A 22,141-nucleotide genomic window follows, 5' to 3' on the forward strand; every position below is an offset into this window, starting at 1 on the left:
AAAATTTAAATCACTAGATTTAAAAAGTTTCTTCGTCTTATAACACATTTTTTTTTTTTTCCACTAATGATAGGTATCCAAGCCTTCCACTTGACTAGTCCAACAGACCTATACTAACCACTCAAATGCATGAACCATTCAACTTTCACCGAAAAGAGTGAAGCATCAAATGCCGTGTAAATTGTCCCAAAGAGGTAGGAGGCGAACTCAAAACTCAGAACCACAAGCATCCTCAAACAAATGTCCCTTGCCAACTTGGCTACCCTTTAGGGTTAATCTTATCATGCAATCATTCTTCATTTTTTTCATGAAAATCACATAATCATTCTGGTGAACAAAAAGGCCATGTTTGGTTGTCCAAATGAAGTTTTCTGCTGAGACACCAGAAATGGAGATTTTCACATAAAAACACCGTTTGGACAACAAAACCTAGCATAACAATGAAAATTCAGATATTATTTCCAGAAAACACCGTTGAGCAACTCATCATTTCTTTTCAGATAATATTTCCAGAAACACCTTTGCGCAAATCATTCTTTTCATTAGGTTTACATCACAAGGTATAATGGAAACAGAATCTATGTTTCAACAAGAAGCTTCTAATTTACCAGGTTTTGTTGCTGCAAAACATCAAAACCCTTCAACACACAGCCAACCGCTTTTTCTTTCTTTTTTTTTTTTTGAATTTGATCCTCCACTTTTCTTTGATATCCTTTATTTACCCCATATCACTGCAGGGGAAATTCCAAAGAGAATAAATATCAGTAATCACCTATTACTGCTGCCAGCCATACTGTTGATTCCGATTACCACCCATCATGTTTGAACCTCTGCCAACACTCGAACCTCCATATGGCCCCCCTTGAGTATAATTTGGAGCACCCCCTCCATAATTACTGCCACCCCCTCTGGGACCTGCACCAGATATACCACTTGCAGCATACGGAGGGCCACGCCCTTGCGGTGGATATGGTCCACCACTGTAACCTCCACCTTGACCTCCACGACTGGGGTGATTGTATCCTCCACTGGTGTTTATCTGTTTGGTCCTCCGGAAGGCCCACGAGGCTTTCCATAGTGGTGGCTAGCTCCTGCTGGAATTGGAGGCTGGGAAGCATGCATTGGCTGGTTAGGACCTTGACGGAGCTGAGGATGTGCTTGTCCACTCTGCTGGATAGGAGGCAGGCGCGGATGCTGCTGTGCATGCTGCAGCTTCTGACGCTTTGCCGTTTCTTCGTGTTGGCGCTGCTGCTGTCGTTTTTTCTTTGTTTGGAACTCATGAGATGATTCATACTTAGGTAAGCTGTAAAATCCAAAGTTGGTCTAAAGTTATAACTAGAAACTACCAACTTTGAGAGCACATTTTGGCCAAACTCTAGGAATAAGGTCCGATGGTGCCAAAAGTTATAGGTTGGATGGAGAAGAATAAACATGAGGAAATTAAGAAAAATGAACCTTTTTGGATCACAAGGCAAGGGGTCAGTCCAAAAATACTCGGCATCAAGTGCGTCCTTAGCGGATATTCTCTACATCAACAGAGCGGGACAAACAAGCATTAAATCAATTAAATGTCAACAAAGGCATCTTCCACTAATGACATGAAATTGAATAATTCAGCAGAATTGACATATGCAAAAACCAAGAAGAGAACATCACGCAACTTCGGGCTGGATGAACTTGAATACAGATCGGATGAACAAGGAGACCAAAACTATAAAATAAAAGAAAGAAAAAACAAGAAAACTGATGCCAACAAATACACACTGCACACCATTAACTCAAGTTTTTCAAAGTCAAATCAGTTTCTTGAATTTGCTCAATTTGTTCATCATTGGTGTATAGTCCATTAGTCCCCACAATTATTAAGCAAGAAAGATGCAAGCATCATCACAGTATGATTACCACCCAAGTTACCATATAGATTCTACCCCCAAAAATCCATCAAATAGACTAAATGAACTATAGTAATTAGGGAAGAAAAGGCTATGCCACCTAAATGAACTATAGTAACTCCATTTAACCACCGGATATGTAGACGGCAGCCAGAAGTTAGTGAGTTAAAAAATTTTGGAAATAAAATCCTTTGGACCCAAAAAGCAAACAGAGAAGTACTGCAATACTAGTTCATAAAAAAATTTGGAATGATGAGATGGAACTTTTATATATGCATTACATTCCATGTTCAAGATTTCACATATAGACATATTGAAACATCTGTACTATTTAACTGCTACAAAATGTGCATTAATTGTATGGTATCAATGTCCAAACTCCAGATTACAATCTTAGCAGAAAGAAAAAATGTCCAAATTACAATCACATGAACAAAATCGAAGAGTGATGCACAAAGATTTTGGTACGAATGACTCTTTTAAAAGATTTTCAAAAATAAAACCCTTCAAACAATGAAGATAATGGATAAACAGAATTACCATATCTGTTCAGCATAGTGACTACTTTCAGGATACCTTAATGAAATTTGAGACAAATGAAAATGGAACCTTTTTTTTTTTTTCTGGATAGTACTTGTAGCAGGATAAAACAGGGGGGAAGAGGGTGAAAGAATACACTTTCAATTTTCAAAATCAAAGGGCTCAAAAGAAAAAAAAAGGCCCAGAGACGAAAGTTAAGTGAAAAATTCCCAGCAACAATGAAAGCAAGCACAGCAAACAATGGAACACCCACAGCTAGAGATGAAAGCAAGGATTAATCTAACAAAAATCAAAGGTAAATACATCACAGCAAGCCAACCTCTTCCAGAAGACCTGGCACTGAACAACAGGAAATACCATCAACCAGTCAAAATGAACCCAAAACCAAACATAATAAACAAAATGCATGGCAGGCACAGCAGCAAATCATTTTATAAAGATAGATATATTATGGCCCTCTCCGCCCAGTACAATTCCCCCAAGATACAGAATAGCATCAAGAAAAATGACTTGGCCAGCTTACAAACCATTCTATTAGCTTCTTTGGGCACTCATATAATTTAAAAAGGATGATTAAACTTGGGCATTCTCATACAATGAGGAATCTTCAAGACCCTAGGCAAATTCCTAAAACTACCCAACTCCAGTATTCCAGCCCCCCTTCATTGTCAGAGTGCGAAACAGAATGTAAATTTTCTCATGCCAAGAACACCATCCTTCCTATTTGTTACAGTAAGTGCAACCTCATCAACAGGACACAAGACAACCAGTAGAACAGATGTCCCTAACCTTTGCAATCTCAAAATCCTTCTTTCACACAAGAGCAGACCCCACTATTAGAAACCAACATGGTCGGCAAAGACCCTGATAGCATTAAAAGTATGGCAAACACCTCTATATACAAACTTTCCGTACATACATATTTCTTCAAGCGAACCATTTTCTACTTTAGGACTCAACACCAACACCCATACGCATCCAAATGTATTCCTCAACAAAGTGAAAGAGAACATATCCATACCCAGAAAATTAGCTTCAACAGGCCAAGTATTCTTAGCAGAATCTCTCCAACAACAGGCGTGACCTCTTCACCAAAGTAGAAGCATTCTTACATCCATTATCAGCAAGCACAGTTTGTGATGCATCAAATTTGTTCTTAAAGTCGAATTAAAATCAATAAAGTGACTTATCTGGACAAACCAACTGTTGTAATCTATCTTAAGAAAGACATGGTACAATGTCCGGTTGTTTTTCCTAAACAAAGTCAATTGAATGACATTTTGACAAGGCCGATTTTGCTTTGAGATGCTATATTCCTAGGTGATACCCCCGAAAAAGCTGGTTCCATGTCCTTCACCAACTGTGAAGATTACCAGCATATCGCAGGAAAAATGTTTCGATCAAGTTGACATACTAAAGTCATCTGGACAAACCATTCTCATCTTAGCTCTCATGAGAATAAAAGTTGAAAACACGGAAGGCACATTGCTTGATTCAACTTGTAAAATAGAGTGCTAAAGAAGGACCCAAAATGGTTACAATGGGTTTCACCAAGCAAGTGATGTTTACTCTTCTTAACTACTAGTGATGATGCACCTCCTTCCTACTTACGCCACATATTTTCACATAATTTTTTTTATAAACTTCACTGCCGATATAGTAGATACCTCATGTGGTGAAGGTTTTCACGTCAAACACCAGATCTTTTCGAAGTTTAATGACATGCAGGATTATTCATAAAACACATAGAAAAACAGAATATTATAATAAATAAAAACCTAAAACAAATTTAGCAAATAGTATATACCTGAACTGGATCAAGAGTCAGCATTCTATCCAGTAACTCCAATGCATGGCGGTCAAAACTACAAATCAAATTAAAAAAAAAAATGAGTACCAGGAAACCCACCTAATATGTACGTCAACCAAATCCAAATTCCAGTAATTAATAGATTTGTTCTTCTTACTGCCTGAAAACCTCCCTTAGACGTCTCTTCATTGGCCTTGTTGGCTTGAAATTGTTATACCAGGGAATCTTGGAAACTCCTGGCCAATTGCTCTCATCAGGAGCTCCACACAGCTCAAAGATCTTGTTCAATTGCTCAGGCTACAGTAAAGAATAAAGAGAATATGAACTAAACTATGAGGTTTCCACAAAAATACACAAAGCAAAAATCAGCAGAGTTTGAGCTCAAGCAAATAGTAGAAGTTTTTAATGACCTCATCAGACTAATCAAAGAAACATGTAAAACAAACAAGAGAAGTCTACATGTCTTGTGAGAATTATTACTTGCTACTGGTACACTAAAATGAAAGACTAATTAGAGTTTCTTATGCATGCCTTACCAACTATACAAAATGATAACATTCATTTCAAACATGTCTACACACCTTCAAAATCAGGCAATATAGCAACTTTCCCCACGTTCATGTAGTCCATGTAAAATAAAGTCTTCAGAATGACAAGGTCAACATTGTAGTTTATAACTGCCTATGTTATAGAAAACACAGAACTCTTTTCTGCATAAACATGATCAAATTCACATATAAATGAAGGCTTCGGTTAAAGTAATATTGTCGAAGTTAGTAAGAAAACAGGCCAGGTCACTCAAATTAAAACCAAACCCCATAAAATGGACATGAAAATAGAAATATGTAATGTAGTTAGTGTGAATATTAGAAAGCAGTATAAATAATTCAGCATAAAGAGTTCAAAATAAACCACCAAGGGAAACACAAATCTTATGCAATGTCATCCCGCAATACCAGCAAAAGTGCCACATTAGAGGCACCAGAAGTTTTTGAAAACCATCACCCATGAAAGCAATTAAGAACTACAGTATTTTCAAGAACATGGAAAGTGCTCCTCTAAAGGATCTTGCAAATCTTATTTCACACGGAGCTGAAGTTCAAAATATTGACTCATGGTCACTAAGGATAAGAAATTATGCCGGCATGTCCTAGAGTCGCGAAACCAAGTATACCGGTAAAAATTTCAACAAATCATTGAAAATCTGAGGGAAAGTCCAATTGTGCGTTGGAAAGAAACCACCAAGGGAAATGCAGATATTCCCAACTTTGGGTGAACCTCAGTTATACATCACAAGAATTACTGCAATACACAATTTCAGCATATTTTTAACATTTTTTAACCAACTTTTTTTTGGGTGAATACAAATTCATTACCAAAAGAAGAAGAAAAAAGGGGACCCCCAAGAGGGGGGGGGAATATACAAAGGGCAAGACCAATATATATATATATATATATAAAAAACACACTAGAAAGAGTGTGGGAGGTTCCAAGAGGCAAAAATTAGCCTATTTCTGGGAGAGTCAACACAACTGAAGGACGCCACAGACGATTTGCTTTTGACGTCAAAAAAGATGGGAGACCTCAACCTGCTGAAATGATCAAGAGTTGGAAGTCCATTTCTGAGATTACGCTCCAACCGAATGTGATGAAAAGCAGCACCAAACACAAGGGAGAGTGTGCTTCCAGTAAATCTGGGATTTGCCATGTGGCAGATCAGGTGGGCGCAATTTTTAATGGCAGGTGGCGCTACCCTCCTGTACAAGTGCCAAGTTTGACCCCAATCAGGCTAATGCAAACCAGTTTCCAAGCCAGAATAGGTTAGCAGAAACTAGTTCACAGTAGGATTTTATACAACCAGATTCAGGAAAACTTCATCACAGATTTCTCAGAATGGTCCCAACCTCCAATTCATTTACCCTATTCTACTAGCAGATTCAGCTTGTAAAGTTTGAGCTAAATCTGATAACAGAATAAAGAGTTTCAATGGAGTCCTAGAGCTACTAGGATAGCAGGTGGCATATCTAGAACTCTAAGAATCGATCAGAATTTTCCAAAACTAAGAACAGAATTTTAGAGAGCTGAATAAGTGTGAGAATCTGATCTTCATAGAAAGATCGACAGATAAAAGAGATAAATCAGGCTAGGAATCTACCAAGCACATTAATGAATACACAACAGCAAACTTCAAAAAAACTGAAAGCTATACTTCATAAATTCAATTCTGAGGCCATAGGCCTGGCCACTACATCTATATATTAATTTCATACAAAGTTGTCACAGCGTCTAGGCTACCCAAGGCATTGGAATGGGCCTGGACGTAAGGCAACCAAGGTGCCTGGATGCCAAGGTATCACCTTCACACCTATGATTTCATAAATTGACTCTCTTAACGGTCCAAAACTGACTTGGAATTCAAACTACTACTTGGAATAGTCAAAACAGACTAGTATTTGTCACTCCTACTCAAAGTGCCAACTATTAATATCGGGCGGCATATGGAAAACTGATTTTAAGAGGCATCTCGGAGATGTATCAGAGAGATGCTAAGAGACGCATTATACACTTGATACGCAAGGATTATGCTTATGATACATGCAGAACTAGAGTTTTTAAGCATTATAGACCATAACTACTAAATAAATAATCATATCCCACCAATGTCAGGTTGTCTCTGCCCTTGCAGTATTTATGTAATTGAAATCTTCATTGGCAAGTGCATTATCAAACCTACTAGTAGGTACTATGAAGTAACTAGGAAAAAAAAAAAAAAAAATTAAAAAAGAAAAATCTGTGACTCAATCCTCATCAGCAAGTGTAAATTTTTATTTCTTTAATCACACTTCCTAAGTCGTTTTTTGACTGTAGATGGGATCCACTTAGGTTTTGACCCCCCCCAAAAAAAAAAGAATAGGAAAAAATTTCTTAAAAAAAATATGATATTTTTGGATTTCGGCAGCATGTGTATCGAACGTAGTGGTATCTCAGTCCGTATCGGATTGTATCAACAACGTATCGGTTTGTATCACTACTGTATCAATCCATATTGGCATAGTAGAGTTGCCTTGACGCATTGTTGGTGCACTGTGCCGCTGTGCCTTTTTTTCCTCCTCCAATGCATAGGATTGCTTAGCCACCATGACAACTATGCATATCGCCATCAGCACTATATCAATTTGATACAACTTTGGACATAAATATGTTTGTGAATCGGTTCTACATTGCATCGACATGATCAACCAACCACCATGCTCCTACTCAAACTATTACTAAAAACAAAACATAGACTTAAATTCCTAATAATGCTATGAATTGACTTAACTTTCAATAGAGAAAAAGACTGAACTATTCCTACTTGATTAATCTTATAGTCCTAACTTCCTCCCATATATTAGGCTCCCACTAAATGAAAACTCATGGGACCAAAGGCTCAACATGTATATAACCCAACCCGAGCATAGTTTAGTTCACAGTAACTGATCTGGAATTGGTCACGGCCGATGCAGATATGATACTGATACATATCGGACAATATATCTGTCTCTACCAAGCCTTGAACCTCTGGCCTCAAGGTTCAAAAAAGACACCATTTTTGCCAATACAAATGATACAAATCGGTAACATGTTGGCCACAGGCTCACAACCAATACAATACCTAAAACTAAAAAACCAAAGCTTATTTCCACTAAAATAAGCCCCTCTCCTTGTGATTAATCTACAATAATTCCCCCTATTGAAAAAACTTATCCTCGAATTTCGAAGTGAGGTAGAATCAGAACCATATGATCATCATCAATCTTCCCCATTCTATTCAATTGAGAAAATATACAGTCCATTTATAGTAGGTAGGTAATCAACAATGTCTGGACCCCTTATTGTCAAAGTAGTAATAAAGTATCACGAACTGAACAAGCTCTTTAGGGGTGGAAACATTTTGAATATTCACAGGTTCATTCTTTAAGTTGTTTTCAGCCACAACCTCATCTCTCCTGTAATGGAATTGCTCATTAACCTTATGCATGTCTTTTGTATATCTTAGATCAGTAACACATTTGAAGTTTCTGCCAGAAATACCCAGGACAGAAAAGATTCCGCAGGTCTGGTCTTGCCTCCAATCTTCAAAGTTTCAAATGGGAATGACGGAATCAGTAAAAGGTTATAACAGCACTGCTGTAACCCCCTTAGATAGTCTCAATACTCTCCAATGAAACTCGAAAACAGATAACCAAAATTGAAACAGAAGAGAAGATGGTAGAGAAGAAGAGGGGAATAAGAACGATATATAGGTATCTCACGTACCATAGAGAAGGTATCCCACCTATCTCGACAAGGGCATCTCACCAAGGCTGTCTCTCAGAACCGCTTTTCAAAGCCAAGCTTTCTTTTGTTCAAAACTCAAATCATGGGTACTGTAGAGATCCCTTTATGCGTAGGGAGGAAATCTCTTACAAGAATACAATGTATTGAAAATAGAAACTAACCTAAATTGTAATATAATTGCCAATTACACCAAAATAGTAACTGAAAACTAAATAACAATCTTGTAACTGAAACCTAATTAATACTTAGTAACTGAAATAGGAAAAAAAAAATCTAACAGTGTCATAACTAAATAACACAAGAAAGAAAGCAATATTGTTCCCCATGCAAGTGAATATTCTGGCCTCCTAAAATATCTTCATGCAAGGACCCATGGGCCACAAAAATCCGTCAATATCTTTGCTGATCAATGAATACTTTTGTGGAGACAGAATATGATGATCCATGTAGCCAATGCTATTAAGTTGGGATAAGGCTGAGTTTGTTTTTGTTGTTGTTATTGTTGTTGTTGTACTTCTGTTGTGGTTGTTGCTACTGCTGTTGTAGAATATGGACCTCAAGCATAACCAAATATGGGCTTGAATACCCTTGCACTTATGGCAGAAAATTTTTTGGCTGGATCGGGCTGGTTCCCCTGCAATGATCTACATCACTAGGACGAAGGTTCAAGGTATCGGGTTTCGACCCTTGGGTAGATCAAAATTTCGGTCGAAACCTGGGAAATTTTGAGGAAACCAGGGAATTTTTCTCAATTGGGTGAAAACTTTGGTCCCGTTTGATAACAATTCAAGAAACGCGAAACGGAACAAAAAGCATTTGATAAAACTGTTTCGTTTCACTTGTTTTCAGAAATAGAAATTGAAATTTCTACCTATTTATGATTCAAGAAACGACCCAGGAACTTGTTTCACCGTTTCTGGAAACGTCTCGTGGCCATTCTTTCGCTGGTTACTATCGACTTCCAGAAACATGATTTATCAAACATCTTCAATTCCGTTTCTGTTTCTAGAAACGGAAATTTATGTTTCTATCAAACGGGCCCTTTGGTTTCAACTTACAAAATGTATTTTTTTTCCTATTTTTTGTGTACATCATATTTTAGACATTTCTAACACATTCACATAATTAGTTTCAAAAAAAAAAAAAAAAAACGTAAAGTCATACTTGTAGCCCACACCAAAAGTTTGGTAATGTACATTGAGTCGTAACTGAAAGTCTGAAACTATACTACATAAATATGTAGTCTTACACTATATATAGTCTACAATCTACATCAATACATAATACAAATGATCCAAAATAAATAAAAATATTACATCATCATGAGTTATCTCTCAACACTCAACACTCAACACTCAAGTGAGTCAGTGACCACTCAATTCTACTCTATTTACAACTATATTCTATTAAAAAAAAAAGATTTTTGGGGAAGATGGGACTTACCTCATTGTTCCAAGCTGCCTTCCTTATGTGGATCAAGCAATATCCAAGCTTAGATTCAATTTTGTTGGGCACGGGGGGGAAATCTTGAATGGATCCCAAGTTCCCACTTCAAAGAGAAAAAAGTAAAGGGAGAGGGTCGAATTTTGGAGAATAGAAGGCTTGGTTTCTTTTAGAAGTATCTTATATAAGAGCTAGTTCCACCCAAAGGGTCAAACCAAGTGGTTCAGCTGAAACTTGTCAAAACCAGTCGAAACCTATTAAAGTCACAGGCTAAATGGTATCAATCTCTTGCGATACAGTCCAAACATGCGAAATTTCAACCGTTTCAGTCGACTTCTTGAACCATGACTAGGACTCTAAAAATAGAACATAGACTTGGAATTAATCTAAACTCAAATTCTTTATAATTATACCCTTAGTATAGGCCCATTAAGGTAGTTGGTAGCCCTTCAAGATGAGAACCCATTGAACCAAATGTCCAACATGTATATAACCCAACCCAAGGCTTACTTCCACTAAACTAGGCCCACTTTCGTAATTATCTGCATCACTGGATCTGGCAAGTGTCAAAATAAAAACAAAGAAGAATGACAGAGAAGCACAAATATTTGGAAGTTCTTGACCATTTTAAATACAAGGGAAAATCTAAAATACAAGGTGGGGCATATGACTAAATTAGGACCCCACCCCCACCCCCACCCCCACCCCCAAACTTTGACCCAACTACATGTTGTCCTTCCATTCAATGGCTTGGACTTGTCCAGTACTCTAGTGGGCAAGCCACATGGCAGGAATCAGAGTGCAGGAACCACACTCCCTATCTACTCTGCCTGACCAGCATCTTTTTTGCCTTTAAAAAAAAATCATATTCCCTGTTTTAAATGAAATTAATGAAATTTTGAAATAAAAAAATTCTACTTATGCTGTATCTTTTACAAAATTCGACATTTATTGATCGTTTCCAAATTTTGTGAAAGAAACAACTGAAAATGTAAGAAGCCTCAGACTTTTCTCCAAAAATAAGAACTTGCTTGCAAGAAATTACTTTTTAACATCCTTTCAATCGGATTAACTGAAATAGAATAAGTACATGGCCTCCTCCCATAACAATATGGCTTGGCTCATACCGTGGATATTTAAAGCAGTGGTTTATGACTTGCCACCAAGCTTAACGTAAGAATGGCACCATGCTAGATTGAAAATTTATAGTACTGAGAAAGAGAACATGATGATAGTATTTGTTAGAGCAAACACCAACTAATACGAAAATAAACAAAGAAAGATCCGCACAATGCACAGAGATTTAACGAGATTCACACACTGATGTGGTGTGCTATGTCTTCGGGTGAAGAAGAAGATGTTTCACTATGTAGAAGAGAGAATACATCCAAGCAACGACGAGAAAAATCGTCCTGAAAACCCTAGCTCAAAAAACCCCTAAATTACAATGACTTGCTCAACAAGGCGATAGTACACTATATACTCCTCCAAATCAGGGGTGGGCCACGGTCAATCAGGTCAAACCATACCCTCTGCTTCTGTCACAGATCTCAGAAAACTTCCCATTCGAGTCGCCACCAAAATATGTCGAAGCAGGTCATTCTTCAAAATGGGTTCGAGACAAACTTAACAATATTATATATCGGTAAATTTTTTTTGTGTGGCCTTTTTATGATATATTACCAATAAAGAAGTAAAAATAACTTTGGGAAAAGAAGAAAAAAGTAGGGATAATGAGTTACTTGGTAAAGCCTACATATTCCCATTGTACCTCTCCTACTATATATTGTTTGTGTAATTTTTTTCTATTTAAGACTTTTACGTTCTGCATGCGTAATCAGCAGACACCGTGAAGTTCCATAATAAATTTTAGGGAAAAAGGTTTTTGTGGGGGAGTGTGGTCCATGCATTCCGTGCGTCTAGACACAGGGGCAAAATGACCGGTCTGCCCCCATGCAAAGGAAAATGACACATCTATAGATGCTTCCTTATGCACTCCCATTGGCCCTCATGCACGCACAGGAACTGCACTCCCCCACAGGAACCACTTCCCCTAAATTTTTATTATTTATCTTTAATGCTGCCCCATCAAAATTTCTGCGACTTGCCAGGATGAAATATCAATTCCAAATCAAAATTTGAAGAGTATATCCTGAAGAAAAACAGAATGTGTCAATTTTTGCCTGTCGGTTCAGACTTCAGAGAAAGAAGTTAACCAATCAAAAACATAAGAGTAAGGGATATCAGAAACTAAGGCAAGGAGGAATATCAAGAATATGATCAGTAAAGCATGGTAAAAAACAATCCCACTTCAAACCAGTCAATACGGGAACAAGAAGGTAAGAACTTTAACATGTGAACTTCGGTAGAAATTTAAGAGCATAACAGAGAAAGAAAGAAAAATAGATTCAAAACAAATAACCTATGTACTTGTTAACAATCAACACAACTTAGATTAATTATAATTACTGAGTGAAGAACAAGCCATAAACTTAAAAGCTTTATTAAAAAACAAACTTGATGGTAAGACCATCCTACCTCATCTTTTCCAGGAAAGATAGGTTTCCCATGCAACAGCTCTGCAAAGATACAACCGACAGACCACATGTCCACAGCTGGACCGTACTTTGTGGTTCCAAGAAGCAACTCTGGAGGCCTGACCAGATGATTAATCATAATCAAATATGAGGACTACAATATACTGGATGAGGACAGATGTCATTAACTTCTTGGACACAAAAACACTGATTAGTATAGAAGTCAAAGTGTAAATCTTTACCTATACCACAATGTAATCACGCGATTTGTAAGATTGCCATTGTGATCATTGGAAAATGACCGTGCAAGACCAAAATCAGCGAGTTTCAGATTTCCTTCATTGTCTATAAGAAGATTGGAGCCTGAAACAAACATAAACGCCAGAAAGATATCATCCAAGCTGCAGAGAATTCAAGAACAAAACCCAAAAAAAGGAAAAATTAAAACTTGATAATAACCTTTGATATCACGATGAAGCACTTGATTGACATGGCAGTAGTGAAGCCCAGTCAACAACTGCCGCATGTAGCACTGACAATAAAAATAGTCCATATATCATTAATCAACTAAGAACTATTCATCCAAAGAGAAAAAATATACATAGTTAACAAAATGACATTATAGACAGCAAATGAAATTATTATTATACCTTGATTTGAGGAACTGAAAATCGCATCCCAGGACGGTCGGAGAGACCCGTCAAATCATGGTCCATATATTCAAAAACCATATAGATGCCACCTTTGTATTTGTTACCATCTGTTCGAATGTGAAGTCAATTAGTATCAGAATTTTTCCCATCAAGCAAGTAAAAGGAAAATATGCATAGTAAACTTAGGCACCATTTGATAACGTTCCAAGAAACGAAACAAAAAGCGTTTGACAAACTCGTTCCGTTTCTCCTGTTTTCATAAATAGAAATCAAAATTTATGGTGGTTTCTGTTCCTAGAAACGAACATGATGAACTAGTTTCGTCATTTCAAGAAACTACTGAAGCCACAAATAATGCGACTTGTTCCCGTTAAAAAAAAAAAAAAAAAGCAATTGAAGCCCGTGAGTCTTCTGCCTCTCTGTCTCGCACAGAAGAAAAGAGAACTCTCTTCAAGAACTCCTGCCTCTCTCTCTCTCTCTCTCTCTCTCTCTCTCTCTCTCTCTCTCTCTCTCTCTCTCTCCAACGACTCCAACCATCAGCCAAAGCTTCTCCCGCCAGCCTCCTGCTTCTCCATCTCGCTCAAATCTGCAGCTGTAGCTCCAGTGAAAGTGGTCGCTAAACCAAAGCCACTAGAGAAGGTACTCTTTCGCCACAAGCCGAGGAAGACTTCAGGGATATGTGAACACACGTTGTGAATCTCAACCTCAAACGACTCAATTTCTATCTGCAATGCGAGAGAGGGAGAGAAGACGAGAACAGAGGAATTGGAGAGGTTTTACTAGGGTTTCAGTTCATCGCTTCTAGAGTTACGGTTTTGGTAATTTTTAGGTAGTATTTTTCAGGATTAATTTTCTCAAAATGAATTCGAGTATGGACGCCATTTTTTGGTGCTTTGCTGAGTCGATCTTTGGCTATTTGAAGTGCAATGATGTAGAATAGATGGATCCCGCCAGTTTTGAGTTTCAATATTGAATGTTGCTCTGTCCAAGCCCTAGTAGTGGGTTTTTCTTTGTTTGGTTCACCTGTTAAATTTTCTGTCCATTGCATGTTTAGATTTTCTGTTTTCATAGTCGTTTCTAATCTTTCTGTTACTTTTTTATTGAAATTCTCAAATTTCTTTGTGATGCTTGAAACTTAAAGAGTTAATAGAGATATTTTCTGATGTTAGTTTCTGTTTCATTTGGTGCTATTCATGTAAACATTGAAGCATGTACCTGGTTCAATTTTATTCTTCTAACAATTGATGAATCCTGATTTAGATTTTGAGTACAAAAAATATGAAATGCTTGAACTAGATTTGCAGAGAGTCAGGAGTCAGGATCACTAGAGTCAGGAATCAGGAATCTACTCTCTTGATTCCTGGTTTCGAGTACCAATAATTATAAGATAGAATACTATCTCTAGTTCTGCTACTCAATTGTACCATAGCAGTAGTAGTCTGTGTGGACCATTTTTAGTTTTTTTTTTTCCCCCAGAAATATTTCGCAGACGTAATATACTGATAGGGAAGAGCACTCGACCAGAAAATCAGACCTCGCTGATTTCTACACCTCAAGTTATTTTCTCCCTCCACAGTTCTCTGTTTTGGAAGATCCTAGTTCTGTAAGTCAGTTATAGCTTTCTATTTTGGAACATTTTACATTACAGGTAGCATTGGAAACTCACCTGGTCTCCCTTGCTCGTCTTTCTCAGGACCTGGAAGACAATACAGAATTTGTATGTGTGAACAAAAATGATCACAAAAATGAATAATATTTAGTTCAGTGTAAGAGAAAAGGGCAATGACAAAATACAAAGGGAACAAGAAGTACCAGGTGAAGTCACAATCTCTTTCAACTTGATAACATTATCATGATGTAGTTTCTTTAGAATTTTAATTTCACGTATGGCAGTTATTGGAAACTGCATAACCAAAGTGAAATGTAAGAGAAATTCTAAGGGACAAATGAATACTTTAATCCTATTAATAAAATAATCTCAGATCCAAGCAAACTAATTTTTCAAATCTTAATAATCCAAACATATTTTCATTAGTGGTACACACCTGAAAATGAATACAGAATAGAAAGATAGGGAAATTTGGATCGTACCCCTTCCCTTTCATTGTCCATTCGTATCTTTTTCAAAGCCACAATTTCCCCTGTTTTGATTTCCCTAGCCATGTAAACTTGACTGCAAGCACAAAAACAGTGAAGGACACCATCAATGGGTCTTCTGAGTTCACCAAGAAGCGTATAAGAGCAGCTTAAATAGAACAATAATTGTCATAAGAGGACATAAAAAAAACGTAAAAATCACTAAAATACCAGAGTTGTTTGCATGAACACTAGGCAATCGCCAGTAACCCAAGGAAATTATATATATAACTTCACAAAAAAGCAAATGAAAAGCAATGGATCTGTAAAGTTGAAAAGAAAATATTCTAACCATAATATCAAGGGAACATGTACTAGAGAGAGACCGCAACTTTCTCACATGCCTACAAAACTGGGTTAACTATTAATCATTTGATTTCAAGAGATCATTTCCCTTCTAATGTGCGTTATTCTGCCTCGCTACTCGAGAATCAGTGAATCATGTTTTCTTACACAGCACATTTTCTCAGGAGTAATGTTAGCAATTTCGGCCAAAATGACCAAAATTTTGCAAAATATTTTGGTTTCAAGATTGCTTGAAATGATACACCATGCGCATCAAGAAGATTACAAATTTTCAACTGAAATTTTAGTTGAAATGCCGAAACGATCAACATGCATTCCCATTATATATAACTCAAACTTTACGTTAATCTCCGCTTTTGTCGCATCCACCAAAACAATATCATCAGCGAAAAGTATACACCAAGGAACCTCATCTTGAATGTCTCTGATTAATTATGCACAGTGAGGCACATATCCATGACTACTAATCTATGTTGTGTGGTTAGGCTCACCTCTGGTATAACCTTTTACCCCTTACATAACAATCTATAGGACCTTCTAGTTAGGAATAAATATATTTGGCTGCTATGATGCCCACTTTTGAAGGAAACTAAATGCTCCTCTCTCTTTTCAAAATAAGTACTTACAATAGATAGATCATAAGCCATGTTAAATCTAAAGCTGAGATTCCCTCCTCATTCATCCCTCCAAAACCATACCTTCCATGTACACCTTAACAGCCTCTATGATCTTCCCTAACACGTCCATTCAAATCACCCCCCCTATTATAATATTTTCTCCTTGATTAACACCTTGCACTAACCCATCCATGTGTTCCCAAAATTGTAACTTACTACTTACGTCTAATACTACTTGATGTGCGTAATCACTAATTATATGACAACCTCCTTCTCGAAGCTGAGTTTGATGGAAATAATCCAATCTCCAAATCTTTTAACGTCCACCACATCATTCTTTAAATCTTTATCCACTATTATGCACACTCCACTTCTATTACTTCCATCCGGACCATCCCCTGTATACCAAAGTTTAAAATCGTCCAACTCCTTATCTTTTTTACCCTTCCATAAATGGAACATCTTTCTTTTAACATGATGTTTCATAAATAATTGAACAACACTTGAAGAAACATTATCTGGTTCTGTTGTTGGAAATTTCCCGGGGGGAGAATTTCATAAATTACTTCACCACTGTTTGTTGACGATTTGCTGTCACATAGTATAAATATCAATAGCAGCTTCAATTTCAACCTTTCAACCGTTGTGATTAATCTAACAATACTTGTGGAAACTTTATCTGGATGTAATTCAACCAAAAAAAAAAAAAACTTTATCTGGGTGTTGCTTAAAAAAAAAAAATGGATGGGTGGGTGGGAGCTTAGGGGGAACTATTTTTCATAAAGTAATTCAGCACTGGCTGTTACTGGGTTCTTGTCACATTGTATAAATATAATTAGGGCTTTCGATTCAATCTTTTACTTCATAAATTATCTACATACAGTTTTTTCAACCCTCACAGATACCTTAACCGTTAACCAAAGTTGATAAACACAAAATAAATAAATAAATAAAAAATATCCCTCACTTGATAGAAGTGTGTGTTATAACCAATCTGCCATAGAGATTCTATAAATGCATCCCCAGATGAAATAAATATGTACTGCAGCGACCTAAAACAGTAAAAGTTTAAGAGAAAAATATTACTATTGGGACAAACAATTCGCTCAGACGCTCACCCATAAGTTCCTTCACCAATCTGCTCCAATTTCTCGAAACAGTCCACGCTTCGAGATCCCCTCGATGGAGATTCTTCAAGATTAAGATGACCGGTAGGTGCCACAGCCATCCCTTACGTTCCCTAAACCCAACCAAAACAGAACGTAAAAATATGACCCGATATCAAAATCTATAAATAAATTCAAAATCAAATTATCTAAGTTGACTGTGTAGCACATAGATAAAACTATAAACTCTTAACCAGTAAGAAATTCAAACAATTCGATAAGAACTATAAACCAAAATAATTACAGAAAATAATGAAAATTTCAACTATTGAATAAGGCAAAAAAAAAAAAACCACTCTTCACAGCCCTAGAATCAGAACCAAACCCAATTCAGGAAAGGAACAATAAAACCTTCCCACAGACTAATAATATAAGAAAAAAGGAAACAATGGTTTGCGAGCAGGGGAAGAAAGCTACATAAGGAAAAATAGGGTTACCAGGTTCAAATATACCGACGAGAAAATCAGGGCATCATCGCTCGACTGAAAACGGAGGAAGAGAATAGGGGAAGAGCCGATGAATAGCTTCTTTGAACCTCTGCCAAAAATCAAAACAAATCGAGCAGCTCGACCTTCACTTGACAGAAGGTCTTGGGAAGATACAAAGCACCAACGCAGGAACTTCAGAAAAAAAAAAACCCCCCAAACAGATGTTTAATTCACCAGAAGCAAACAAAAGTAACAGAGATCAATGGTCTAATAGACGAGTTTACGGCGGTCTGTTTTTTGGGGTGTGGGGAAATTGGGGTGAAACGGGCCGGGTTATCCCGGATCCAATTTAGCCCACAAGGAATTGGAACGAGATCCTCTCCCAAGCGTTGACTCCCAAGGTCTTACTCATAGCTATTTGGGTGATCAAACAGTTATGTTTCTATTGATCATAACAGATGTGTCATGTCGATAACCATTGGATTAATGCTTGAACATGTGTCGATTGCCCAAATAACTATAAGTCCATCTGGGCAATTATATGAGCCATATCCAATTAATTTGTTTTTTTTATTATGATTTAACTTTTAACATAGGCTCCTCAAGAACTGATAATTGTGGTAAATAAGGATTATATTGAATTCTCTACAGTAACTTCAAAGAATTATCAACGAAGTGAAACAATGAATGGACCTATGAATGTGGCTAATGGTACGTGACTGCTCTATGTTATAGGTTTTATCAAAGTAAATTGTAATGCAGTGCTTTATCAAGGGACCTCGATTGGGGGTCACTTGGGAGGCCATATTAAGGTTGTATCAATTCCTCGTCTTCTCAACTCACCTGTTCGAGTGGAGGTGGTGGTGATTATAACCGCTATGTTACACTCATCTTGATGTTGACTCTGATTGTAAGGAGATCATTGATTTGCTTAACAATCATAATCAAACACTGCCATTGGAGGTGGCAATAGCAATCAATGACTTAGGCATCAATGTGCTCATTTTATTTCAATTTCTTTCTCTTGTATTACACAGGCTTTGAACAATGTTGCGAATGCTTTGTCAAGGAAGGAAGGCCTTGTCTACATATGTTTGATAGATTGCCATATTTCATTCTTTGGCTTCTTAGGCTATGTGTAACTGAAGCTAATGGCTCTACACGTGCTTATTAATTTCAATAAATATGTGTTTTTCAACCAAAAATAAATTAAAAAATCCCTTTTCTTATAGCCCCATTCATTTGAAAGATAAAAGGGGGCGGGATAGATCAATGGCATATATCTAATCAATATAATATAATAGTTGAGTACCCCCTAGTCTACCCACCATTTCCTCCTTATTTTCTTAATAGATAAATATAAATGGATAAAAACCGATATAAGTGAAAGTTGGTGGATAAAATATGGTATCTCATATTAAAATAAGGGTAAGAGAATGCTATCTACTTGTGCGGCCAATGTACCAGTGGAAGGCCTTGCAGAGGCATCTTTAATGCATGGGCGGGCAACGTAGTCTTTTTATGCTTACATGTGTATATGTGTAGACTCACACAAGCAAATTGCTTTATTTTGCTTCCCTTCAAATAATCATAACTTTCTCATTTTAAATATGATTTCCATAATTATTGATGTGTTGAAATATTATTTCATTATTTTATAATTTAATCGAATTGACTAATTAAATTGATCGAGAGGCAATTCAATAACCTTTTTTGAAAGTGGCCCTTAAAAAAAAAAATAGTGAATCTTGTATAAAATGACGAAAACAATATAATCTCAAACCATTTCTCCGAAGTTCCTGCGATTGAACACACATAATCATGAAGTTTTATTTGATTTCAACATTATTTGGCAACCTTTTGTCTCGATCGATTGTTCCAATGGTATTTTGATATTTAGTTTATTTATTTATTTGATTTTAGCTATTTCTTTTGGCCATTTTGAGATGGTTGGAAATATTATATGCAAATTACATAATAGCTCCAAAGCCATAAAATATTACCTCCACATTATACAATGGTATCTGGTCATCATTATCATGTTCGCTTCCAAAGTGATAAAATGAGGGGTCTGCAACCTAAACATGTTGAAATAGATAATTCCATGTAATATTACCCATGACTCATTCAACTTCTTGATGTGATCAAAATGAAATATAAGATCAAGTTTTCCCAAGTCCATGGCGAACGATATTCCATTCACCACAGTGCCTTGCGACCTCAAGATATAACAGGGAGAGAGGGTAGGGAGGGGCTCACATTTGGATCATCCCCTTCTTCAAGCACCCGTGCAAGAAAACTTCCTCCTTAAATCTAATAAGAATAATCTTTAACCAATATTTAATACAATTTATTTAATGGCATCAAAGGAATCACAATTTACAAGAGTTGTAAACCATTCGATCGGTCATTTAGCTCCCATTCTAACCCTTTTTTTTTCTTTTTGTCAAATAATAACTTAGCATAGATTACCAGAATAAGCAATGTTTACATAATAGACTTTAGCACTATCACTAATGACCCGCACAATAGACATGTGGTTGTTGACACCATGGGAAGCAAACTGATCAACAACCTTATTACATTCTCTAAAAAAGTGTTGAAAAATAATAAAAGAAAAAGTGGAGGCAAGACACCGACAGTCTTCGATAATATTAAAGATCTTCCATGGGCAAGCAGATGAGGCTCTATTAAAAATATTGATAATCATCAAGTTATCACATTCTATGATAATTTGGTTACAGCCACGTTCAATAGAAAGTGTGGGAATTTTCTTTACATTAGTACTTCAGCAATATAAGCATAACTTTGGTCGATAAATGAAGAGAATCCACATAAGAATGTGCCCTGAGAATCCCATTCTAACATGGTGACATTAAATCTATAATTTTAAAAGAAGAAGGATTATAAGACAGCAACACCTTATAAGTTTACTCGACGATAATCAAGTTTTTTTTGCCAAAATGGAAACTCCATCTAGATTGTATCCATTCTTGTACTATTGTACTATTGTACTCTTCTTATATGTCTTATAAACAATATAGATTTGCCACATGTAAGATTTAAGAGGATGATACAATGGATCTTCTCAATCTAAGGATACCTTTCCACACATGTAAATGCTTCCCATTGTAATCTCTTAGTAGCCCAAAGATTTTCATTACATTGTATTACCATTTGGCATATTCATATTAAATTAAATTTGGATCGATGATCAAAAGGATCATGTGATTCACCTATAAGCAGAATTTTAGCTCCACATGAACTATGTATCACATGTTACTTATGGGTTAAGAAACGTTGAGAGTCGAGAATAATAATAATAATAATAATAATAATAATAATAATAATAATAATAATAATAATAATAATAATAATAATAATAATAATAGTAGATTCTTCTTTCACTTCTACAATCCTAAGCATATCTACATTATTCTCCTGCAACATATCAGAATCGACAGACCAACTTTAGTGGGGCGCCAGAATCAAATAAGATGTAATCTTAGTACTTAATTCCCAATTGAGTCAAAATTATTTGTAATGAGTGAGGGGAATCCAATGGTTGGGAGGGCCCGATCATACATCCCAACCGTTTGAATGTTCATTGCATCTCACCGCCTTACTGCAAACGATTTTGACGCCTCCAAATCATGTACCTGGGCGACCAAATCTTTGTATCCACCAGCCCAAAGCCAACGGGCCAATCAGACTATGATCATAGAATTGATTGCATATTCGATAACCAAAGGTCACTGGTCGTGGGGCCCATCGCACTCCATTATTTATTTATAGTTTACTCACCATCCCTTCTTTCTCTCTTTTTCTCTCTCTCTCTCTACCCTACAACTGTCTAACCCCTCTCGCTCTCTCTCTTTCAGTCTCAGCTGTTTGAGGGTCCATATAGGGGAGAGATTTTTGGATATCGCAAGTCTCGAAGACTTGAAGGCGAAGGAAAGCTACACAGGAGAAGTTCACGTCTAATCTTTTTTGATTGGATTACAGGTTTTTTGAGGACTCAGGTTGAAATTTCATCTCTTCTTTCTGAACTTTGTCCTTCACGTATAATCTTGTATTTTTTTTTTCCAGAGGGGATTGAATCTTTGTACTCAGGTTGAAATTTCATCTCTTCTTTCTGAACTTTGTCCTTCACGTATAATCTTGTACCTTTCTTTAGTTCTTGTGGTTGTGCTTTTGTTAATTTTTTTTTTCCAGAGGGGATTGAATCTTTGTAGGGTTTTATCTATGTTTAGGTCTGAATTTCGGCAATTTTGTTTGATCGGCTGGCTCTTT

The 22,141-nt window shown here is 36.6% G+C and overlaps 2 protein-coding genes across 9 annotated transcripts in view; one reads left to right on the forward strand and one right to left on the reverse strand.

Moving 5' to 3' along the window:
* Positions 1-22,141, forward strand: part of LOC122088307 (mediator of RNA polymerase II transcription subunit 15a) — a 64,012-nt gene that overhangs the window by 5,219 nt on the left and 36,652 nt on the right. For 3 of the 8 annotated variants that reach the window (XM_042657516.1, XM_042657522.1, XM_042657523.1), the window contains exon 1: positions 21,822-21,870. The exons of the other annotated variants lie outside the window; for them this stretch is intronic. The gene's annotated coding sequence lies outside the window, so the exon portion shown is untranslated. Of the gene's footprint in view, positions 1-21,821; positions 21,871-22,141 lie in introns of those variants that run through there. 8 annotated transcript variants of the gene reach the window in all.
* LOC122088309 (cyclin-dependent kinase C-2-like) lies at positions 475-18,083 on the reverse strand. The gene is given in 14 exon segments (XM_042657524.1): positions 475-1,038; positions 1,041-1,303; positions 1,456-1,526; positions 4,240-4,297; positions 4,400-4,539; positions 12,544-12,661; positions 12,785-12,905; positions 13,002-13,074; positions 13,193-13,302; positions 14,862-14,891; positions 15,008-15,098; positions 15,287-15,368; positions 17,373-17,494; positions 17,858-18,083. Coding segments are annotated over 13 exon segments (1,530 nt in total). The 5' UTR covers positions 17,483-17,494; positions 17,858-18,083; the 3' UTR covers positions 475-775.

Source organism: Macadamia integrifolia, chromosome 9, assembly GCF_013358625.1.
Source record: "Macadamia integrifolia cultivar HAES 741 chromosome 9, SCU_Mint_v3, whole genome shotgun sequence".
In the NCBI taxonomy this organism is placed as follows: Eukaryota; Viridiplantae; Streptophyta; class Magnoliopsida; order Proteales; family Proteaceae; genus Macadamia; species Macadamia integrifolia.